General features: G+C 50.4%; 1 protein-coding gene across 1 annotated transcript; it reads right to left on the reverse strand.

Moving 5' to 3' along the window:
* Positions 1 to 28: 28 nt before the first annotated feature.
* LOC117594982 lies at positions 29 to 5,319 on the reverse strand. The gene is made up of 7 exons (XM_034294825.1): positions 5,221 to 5,319; positions 4,791 to 4,947; positions 4,462 to 4,606; positions 3,165 to 3,348; positions 2,137 to 2,885; positions 1,962 to 2,006; positions 29 to 1,470 (listed from the first exon to the last, which is right to left on the reverse strand). Exons 1-7 carry the CDS (start codon positions 5,317 to 5,319, stop codon positions 201 to 203), a joined length of 2,649 nt encoding a protein of 882 aa, XP_034150716.1. The 3' UTR covers positions 29 to 200.
* Positions 5,320 to 8,972: the final 3,653 nt, after the last annotated feature.

Below are 8,972 nucleotides of genomic sequence, written 5' to 3' on the forward strand. Positions count from 1 at the left end.
CATCAAGTCATTTGGTTATTTTGAAATAATAAATAAATAAGCTAAAAAACAAAAAGAAAACATTTGAACGTACACTGAACATAAGGGAGGGCAAAGCAAGGTGAAATGTAAATACAGTGGCGGTTTGAAGTGACAAGTGATGGTTATTCTGTTTGACATGTGTATGTATGTGTTTCTGTCCATGTGGAGTAGCAGATCGGCTATCGTTGATGGAATGTCCAGTACTTCGCACGGCTGTAGGAGGGGTCGAGTGCAAGGTGGCGGCTCATGATCCCTGCTCGGCTGCTGGTGTTGGGATTTGTGGTTGGGGGCACCGTGGTGGGGTTGGGCAGGTTGGTGACGGGGGGGGTGATGATGATGTCGTTCGGGGTGCTGATGTTCCATTGTCGGTTGGTGATGTCTTGCCCAAGTCGGTGGGTGTCCAGGGTGATGTAATCGATGATGGTTTTCCGGATGATTCTGGCAGTGATGATGGGGAGAGTGTCCTGTTTATGAAAAACCTTTATGTTCCTTGTGTCCCAAATGGTTTGCTTTGTGGCGTTGACGACCCTCCAGGCGTTCCTCTCCTGGGGTGATTGGAGTCCCCCTGGTGGTCCGAAGAGGATGCCCCGGAGGGTCGTCGCAGCCGTGCCGGTCAACCTGGTGAGGAGAGCAGAGGTCATGAGCCAGATGTTTTTTGCCACCCTGCACCGCCAGAGGATGTGGTCTTCGGTTTCTATCTCTCTACAGCCGTGCGGGCACTGGTCGGTTCTGGCTATTCCCCTTTTGTGCATAAAATGCCGGGTGGGGAGGCAGCGTATGGCCGCCATCCACGCTATGTCCGTGTGTCTGTTCATAAGTGCAGGTGAAGCTATGTTTGTCCAGGCTGTGGTGCATTGTTCGGTAGTTAATGTTGGTATCGGTGTAACTGTGTCCCTGTCCGTGATGAATTTTCTAAGTGTTTTGAATGACCAGTCCTGACTTTTGTGGGTGTGTAGCTGTTGCGAGGTGATAATGGATTTTAGTGCTTTGTAGTGCAGAGGGGGGTCCCAGGAGTAAGGGGTCCGATGGTCAAGGGTGCAGAGCCCCAATGGTCTGATTATTGTTGAGAAGTAGAATGTATGGAAAAAACCGGCTTTATTGTGCTGTCTGCGTATGTTGGAGATGATGTAACTGAGGCCCTGCACCGCTATGTAGAGTGGAATATTTGGGATCCCCTTACCCCCTTTGTTCTCTTTTTTCCACATAGTCAGCCTGTTTACCCGCTCCTGGTCACTGCCCCAGATGAAGTTGTAGATGGTCTTGTTGATATGTCTTGCTGTGTGTGTGTTTGGCGGAAAAACCTTACCTATGTATGCCAGGATCGGGTAAACGATGGCTTTAATGACTAGGACCTTTCCAGTCATCGTGAGGGATCGCCCCTGCCAGCCAGCGATTTTCTTTTTGACCTTGGCAAGGGCGTCCTTCCAGCTCCGGCGTCCGGGGTTGGTCCTGCCAAAACATACACCCAGAATGTTTACGGTTTCTTTAACAGGGTATGGCAGGACCTGGTCGGCTGGCCAGTCCGGTGTTACATAAACCTCGCTCTTAGTCCCGTTCACTATTGCCCCAGTTGCTGTGCAGAAAGTGTTGATTGCGTGCGTGATGTGTGGGATGGACTTTGTGTCTGTCGTGATGATGGTAATGTCATCCATGTATGCCTGGGTTTTGACTGTCATGCCGTGTGCTCCGGGTAAAGGGTAGCCAGTGATGCGGGGGTTGTGACGTATGCTGACCAGTAGGGGTTCTATGGCAATGGTGTATAGCAGGGCTGACAGTGGGCAGCCCTGCCTTACACCAGAGTGCATGGGTATGGGTGCAGAGGGGGTGCCATTAATTAGGATTTTGCTGGTGTTGTTGCGGTAGATAATTGAAACCCAGTTTCGGAGACTGAGAGCGAGGTTCATTCTGGCCATCACTCTCAGCATGTAAGGATGGCTCACCCTGTCGAAGGCCTTCTCCTGGTCAAGGTTGAAAAGACAAAAGGGCTGAGACCGTTCGACAGAGTGAGCAAAAATGTCCCTTACAGCTGAGAGGTTATCCAGAGCCGACCTCCCCGGAGCACCGCAAGTCTGGTCGGATCCAACGGCCTGCGGGAGTGACCTCTGTAACCGGTACATAAGGGTTTTTGCCAAGATCTTATAGTCTGAGCCCAGGAGACTGATGGGGCGCCAGTTCCTGAGCTCAGTGGCATCACCTTTTCCCTTGTACAGGAGGGTAACTGCACTCTCTGTCATGGAGGGTGCTAGTTTACCCTCCCTGTACATGCTATTGTAGACCGCCCCCAGGCAGACTTTGAGATGTTCCCAGAATGTTATGTAAAACTCAGCAGGGAGCCCATCGGGACCCGGTGTCTTACCCGTACTTAGGGACCGCATCGCCCGGGTGAGCTCCTCCAGTGTCAGGTCTCCCTCCTCCTCCTTGTCAGGTACTGGTATGATGTGTTGGAGAAGTCCGTTGATCAAGTCATCGTCTGTGCTTTTTGTCGCGTACAGGTTGGTGTAAAAGTCTGTGATGATGTCTGTGATGGTGTGTTCGTCAGTTTGTGGTGTCTGGGTGTGGTCCTTCAGTGTGTCTATGGTTTGTTTTTTACGTCTGATGTGTTGGAAGAAGTATTTTGTGCATTTCTCGTCGTCCTCTAGGTGTTTGATTTTGCTTGTGTATTTGATTTTCTGCTGTTCTTGTCTATGTATGAGTGCCAGTTTGTGTTTAGTGACTGCTATTTCAGTTGAGAGATTGAAGCCTTCTTGTTGTAGTTCTGTCTGGTTCTGTAGTCGTCTGTTTAGTTTGGTGAGTTGTTCCTTTTTGCATCTTGCCTTTGTTTTGCCTGCTTTGATGTAGAAGTGTTTGGTTCTCTCCTTGACCATCTCCCACCAATCAATGGGGGAGTCGAATAGGTCAAGGAGAGAGGTCCAATTTTCCAGGTGTGTGATGTATTGCATGTTAAGTCTGTCAGTCAGTAGTGTAGTGTTTAATTTCCAAAGTCCCTTCCCTCTATTTGTCTGTCTGTCTGGTAGGTGTACAGTGGTGGTGAGTTGTCTATGGTCTGAAAAGAAAGTGGCTGCTGATGTGGTGTGTTCTGCTGTGAGGTCTTGGTCTAGGAGGAGGAGGTCGATCCTGGAAAAGGACTGACCGTCAGAACTCACCCAGGTGTAGCGGGGCACCAGGTCCCTGCCTAGATCTTGTAATTGGTGTTCATTGATAATGGCAATGAGCTCCCTGCTTGAGCCGTCGTTCCGGGGGCGGCTACGGTCCAAATCCCGCAGCGCACAGTTGAAATCGCCTGCAACGATGACCGGAAGGTTGCCTAGGAGGGCCGGTCGCAGCTTTCTGAAAAATGACAGACGTTCTCGTTGGTTAGTAGGTGCATATACATTTATAAGTTTAACTGTGATGTTATGGTATGAGATTTCTGCTACTATGAGTCTACCTGGGTCTGTATTTGTGACTTTTGTGAAGTGTATGTTTGGGTTCTTTAAGAGAATAGCGACTCCGTCTGCCCTGGCGACGTTCGACCCCGACCACGTCGAGTCGCCAGGGCTCCATTGTTGCTCAAGGTAAGTATAAACTGTGTTGAAAGGTATGTTGCATTCTTGGAGGAATATTATATCGGTGTTCACTTGTTTAAGGTGGGAGATGACATCTAGCCGTTTGTGTGGATCATGGATGGACCTGACGTTGACAGAAGTAAGTGTAATGGACAGAGCCATGAGTATGGTAGGTAGGGTGTAGTACTGCGACCGGCCCATGGCTGACTATGTGGTGTGTCGGTGTTGTTCTTCACTCTGAGAGGGACCCCCCTTCTTGACATAGCGTGGATGGCGTACCACTAATTGTACTGCCCTCCCCTTGTCTGTCAGCATGCTCGGGCCCACTCGAAATATTCCTACCTGTGTGTGGGTGTGCTGTGGTAGTGACCTGTGCTCGTGTATATATGGGGAGGGTGGCTACAGGGATGTGAGGTGTGGGACGAGTTAACTGGGTGAATGGGGGTTCTTGAGGTGGCGGTGAGTCGTTAGTGTTTGATTTTTTGCTTGTGGTTGCTGAAGTTTCCATTTTTCTTTTGGGACGTTGTTCTTTGGGGGTGACTGGTTGTTGTGGAGTGTTCTGGTTCAGTTGTTCTTCGTCTTCGGGGGGGTGGGTGATTTCTGTTTCTTCTGTTTCGCTTTTTATTGTCAGTCTGGTTTCTGGTGTGGCATGGCTACTGGGGTCCTGAGTGTGTTCAAATTCTGTGAATAGTGGCAGTGAGTGTGGATAGTCCGGGGCGGGAAGGGACATGGACAAGGGCGATACCGGGGACCCAAGGCTGGACATGGTATTGGCTGTCGTGTCGTCGTTGTGGTGTTCTGGTCTGTCTGAATTGTCACTATTGTTGTCTTCTGATGATGATGATGATGATGATGATGATGATGATAGGGCTGGTATTAATTCCGGTGAAGGTACTGTTTCTGGTGCAGTGGGTAGTTCCGGTACAATGGGTGTTTCTGGGTCGTGTGTTGGTGCTGGTTCTTGGGGTGTACTGTGCTGTGGTGCTGGGTCTTCTGACGTTGGTGTTGGCTCCGGTTGTGCCCCTCTTTGGGAACGAGTCCTGTTGGCATATGAGGTTGGGCAGTTTCTGAAAACATGCCCCTCGTTCCCGCAGAGGTTGCACTTCCTTTGCTCTGTGCAGTCCTTGGTGAAATGTTCGTCTCCACAGTTCTTGCACCGGATTACTGTGCAGTTTGCTGCGAGGTGCCCTGTTGCCCCGCAGTTCCTGCACAATTTTGGCATACCGTAGTAAAACACCTGCCCCCTGTTGTTCCCAAGCATGATGGTACTGGGCAGGTGTTTGATGGTTCCAGCTGGGTCCCGTCTGAGCGTGATATTGCATTTTCTCGCCCCTGTCCATATCCCGTCCTCGTCCCGGATCTGTCGGACGTCGGAATCTACCTGTGCGTGTCGTGCTAACCATGTGCGTATGTCGTATTCTGTGACTGTCTCGTTGTAGAAGATGATGGTAACTGTTTTCCTATCTGGTTCGGTGATTGGTTCTATGTGAAATTTATTTAAGATGTTGCTGTGTGTATCTTGCCTAGTCTTGTGCCAAAATAATGCTAAATGTTCCGGTGTCTTAAAGCTAATCTCAAAAGTTTCTCGTGGGCCCGGCAGCTTAAACAGACAATTTAAATCCCCAGGGGAATAGCCTAGCTCGTGCTGGATCACCGATCTGCTAAACTCCAGTCTCTGCATCGGTGGTTGTTCTTCGCTTTGTCTTTTTCTGATCATTCTGACGGCGTTGTGTCTTCGGATGGTGCGGTCCATGGTTCCGGTCGTGTTGGGGCTGTAGGGTAAGGAAAGGGGGAAAGGGAAAAAAGGGGGGGGAGGAGGGGGGGAGAGGAGGGGGGAGAGGAGTTTTGGTGAGGTTTGAAAAGTGGGGGTTGAGGAGATTATTGAAAAGGGAGGGTATGGAAATGAAAACTTTCCTTTAGATGGAAGGAAGTCAGGCTTCTCAGGACTCCGGCTGTCCTCAGATGTTCTCGGAGCTGCGGGTCCTGGCTTGGTCTTGGCTGCTTGGTCCGTTCCGGGCCTTGTCCGTGGACCAAGGGGTTCTTGGCGTTAAAGGCCTTCCCTTTTCTTGAGTCCTTCTTAGGTCCGGGGTGATCCGTGGACTGGGGATTCTAGGAGGGCCGCGGTCAAGCCACTGTTACCCTCCTGTCCTCCCCAGTCCTTCTTTGCCGGCCTTGTCGGTAGACTGAGGGAACTGCACCAGCCGCGGTCAAGCCACTGTTACTGGTACAGTCCCTCAGTCTGTCGAAGAAAGAAAAGTATAGAAAAAGGAGGGAAAGAGAAGCAAGAGCAAAAGGGAGGGAAAGAAGAGAGGCGATACGCATTAGGCTCCTCCCCACCATCTAGTGGTGATGAAGAGAAACTGGGGATGTCGTCGGGCGGTGGAAGGAGTACTTCGAGGATCTCCTCAATCCCGCCGTCACGTCTTCCATTGAGGAAGCAGAGGATGAAGGCTCAGAGGTGGACTCGTCCATCACCCGGGCTGAAGTCACCGAGGTGGTTAAGAAACTCCTCGGTGGCAAGGCACCGGGGGTGGATGAGATCCGCCCTGAGTACCTTAAGTCTCTGGATGTTGTGGGGCTGTCTTGGCTGACACGCCTGTGCAACATCGCGTGGCAGTCGGGGACAGTGCCTCTGGGATGGCAGACCGGGGTGGTGGTCCCTCTTTATAAGAAGGGGGACCGGAGGGTGTGTTCCAACTATAGGGGGATCACACTTCTCAGCCTCCCCGGGAAAGTCTATGCCAGGGTTCTGGAGAGGAGAATACGGCCGATAGTAGAACCTCGGATTCAGGAGGAACAGTGTGGTTTTCGTCCAGGCCGTGGAACACTGGACCAGCTCTATACCCTCTACAGGGTGATGGAGGGTTCATGGGAGTTTGCCCAACCAGTCCACATGTGTTTTGTGGATTTGGAGAAGGCATTCGACTGTGTCCCTCGCGGCATCCTGTGGAGAGTGCTTTGGGAATATGGGGTCCTGGGTCCTTTGCTAAGGGCTGTCAGGTCCCTGTACGACCGAAGCAGGAGCTTGGTCCGCATTGCCGGCAGTAAGTCAGACTTGTTCCCTGTGCATGTTGGACTCCGGCAGGGCTGCCCTTTGTCACCGGTTCTGTTCGTAATTTTTATGGACAGAATTTCTAGGCGCAGCCAGGGGCCGGAGGGTGTCAGGTTTGGGGACCACACGATTTCGTCTCTGCTCTTTGCGGATGATGTTGTCGTGTTGGCCCCTTCAAGCCAGGACCTTCAGCATGCACTTGGACGGTTTGCAGCCGAGTGTGAAGCGGTGGGGATGAAAATCAGTACCTCCAAATCCGAGGCCATGGTCCTCAGTCGGAAAAGGGTGGCTTGCCCACTTCAGGTTGGTGGAGAGTGCCTGCCTCAAGTGGAGGAGTTTAAGTATCTAGGGGTCCTGTTCACGAGTGAGGGAAGGATGGAACGGGAGATTGACAGACGGATCGGTGCAGCTTCTGCAGTAATGCGGTCGATGTATCGGTCTGTCGTGGTGAAGAAAGAGCTGAGCCGCAAGGCGAAGCTCTCGATTTACCGGTCAATCTACGTTCCTACTCTCACCTATGGGCTTTGGGTCATGACCGAAAGGACAAGATCCCGGATACAGGCGGCCGAAATGAGCTTTCTCCGCAGGGTGGCTGGGCGATCCCTTAGAGATAGGGTGAGAAGCTCGGTCACCCGGGAGGAGCTCAGAGTAGAGCCGCTGCTCCTCCACATCGAGAGGGGTCAGCTGAGGTGGCTTGGGCATCTGTTTCGGATGCCTCCGGAACGCCTTCCTGGGAAGGTGTTCCGGTCCCGTCCCACCGGGAAGAGACCCCGGGGAAGACCTAGGACACGCTGGAGGGACTATGTCTCCCGGCTGGCCTGGGAACGCCTCGGTGTCCCCCCTGAAGAGCTGGAGGAAGTTTCTGGGGAGAGGGAAGTCTGGGCATCCCTGCTTAGACTGCTGCCCCCGCGACCCGGCCCCGGATAAGCGGAAGATGATGCAAAAAAAAAAAAAAAAAAAAAACTTCTATAGGATACATCAGTGACCTCTATGTATGTCCAAAACATAAATTAAAAAATTCAGAAGCAAGGGAAGTGCATCTGGTACAGCCGTTAAGAGTAGCCATATCGTAGCCTATGAGCTTCATCCGAGGTATGATTATTTTGTGTTGGTCAGGTTTGGAACATGAGCTCATAACTGCAATGCTCTCTTTTGGGATGTCTGAATGGAAAATGTTTTGTAATGTTTCATAATTTATTGTCATTTTGTAGTTGTGTTGTTCATTATTCACACTCCATACACTGATTTTAAATAATTGCAATGAGAATAGATTCCTGACATTGTCGTGTAATAAACAGCATTATTTACTGTAAATTGAAACAGATCCCCTGTGGGACTTACACACTACCCCAGTTAAATATCTGACTTATGGAATCTGGTGGATTATTTCCAACATTACCATTAGCGGAAATAAACTGCTTTCATGTCACTGCTTGTGATTACATTCACTTGGTTGCAATGACTTGTTATTGTTTTTGTACAATCACATCTGTCACACCCATCCCCATTGCCCCCACCAACACCATATCAACAAAAGCAATACACAATCCCTAGGAATTGTCATTTCAATGTGGAACCCCCCACCCACCACATGTTGACTCTGTCCCCCATTCTCTCTTCACAGGAAGAGAGATTATTCCGATAGGGAATTATCTCTATTCCTTGTCAAGCTCTGATTGCTGTGGCTCACCTCTCACAGACTGGGCTCTCCGAGTGTGTGTGTTGGGAGCATATATGTACATGCATGAGTGTGAGTGTGGGACATCTGTCTTCTCTGACACAGAGCTTCCATCTTCAAAGGGAAGTCAGAGGGAGCCTAGCTGTTTATCCCGGGAGATCATTCCCACTCTTCACCAAACAGATTCCCATGCTAACCAGATTCCCAAAGCACACTTGTATCCACTGCGCACCTGAGAGAGCTTAGTTGATAGAGTTTGTGACTGTCAAGACAGTAAAGCCTTTTGGCGTGGTAACCTGGAACTGTCAACAAAGACTTTTAAACCCCAGTTTTCACAGATCTGGAAAACTGGTGTAAACACATTGTGGGCCTATTAGAAGTTCCTTAAGATGTGCACGCAAGACATGCACATGGTCAGAAATATATACCCATCCATCAACCCATCAACCCATCAACCCATCAGCCCATCAGCCATACAGGGTCGTGGAAGCCAACCCAGTTCCTGGAAAACCATTGGCCTGTATGCTTTTCTCTCTAACCCAAATTTAGCACACCTGATTCTAAGCTTATTTATGTAATTACACCTGGGATTGGAGAGAAAACCCACAGGACTCTAGATCTCCAGGAACTGTCCGGGGCAGCTCTGCTATGGTCTGGATCCAATACGTTTTGAGGT

Source organism: Esox lucius, chromosome 10 (assembly GCF_011004845.1).
Source record: "Esox lucius isolate fEsoLuc1 chromosome 10, fEsoLuc1.pri, whole genome shotgun sequence".
Lineage (NCBI taxonomy): Eukaryota > Metazoa > Chordata > Actinopteri > Esociformes > Esocidae > Esox > Esox lucius.

Excerpts from the sequence above, each read along its gene's own strand:
- LOC117594982 (XM_034294825.1), bottom strand. The coding sequence starts at position 5,319 with ATGGACCGCACCATCCGAAGACACAACGCCGTCAGAATGATCAGAAAA. Across the intron at positions 2,886-3,164 it reads TGGTGCCCCGCTACACCTGG|ATGGTCAAGGAGAGAACCAA; the intron begins GTGAGTTCTGAC and ends GATTGGTGGGAG. Across the intron at positions 2,007-2,136 it reads ATCTTGGCAAAAACCCTTAT|CCCTTTTGTCTTTTCAACCT; the intron begins GTACCGGTTACA and ends GAACGGTCTCAG.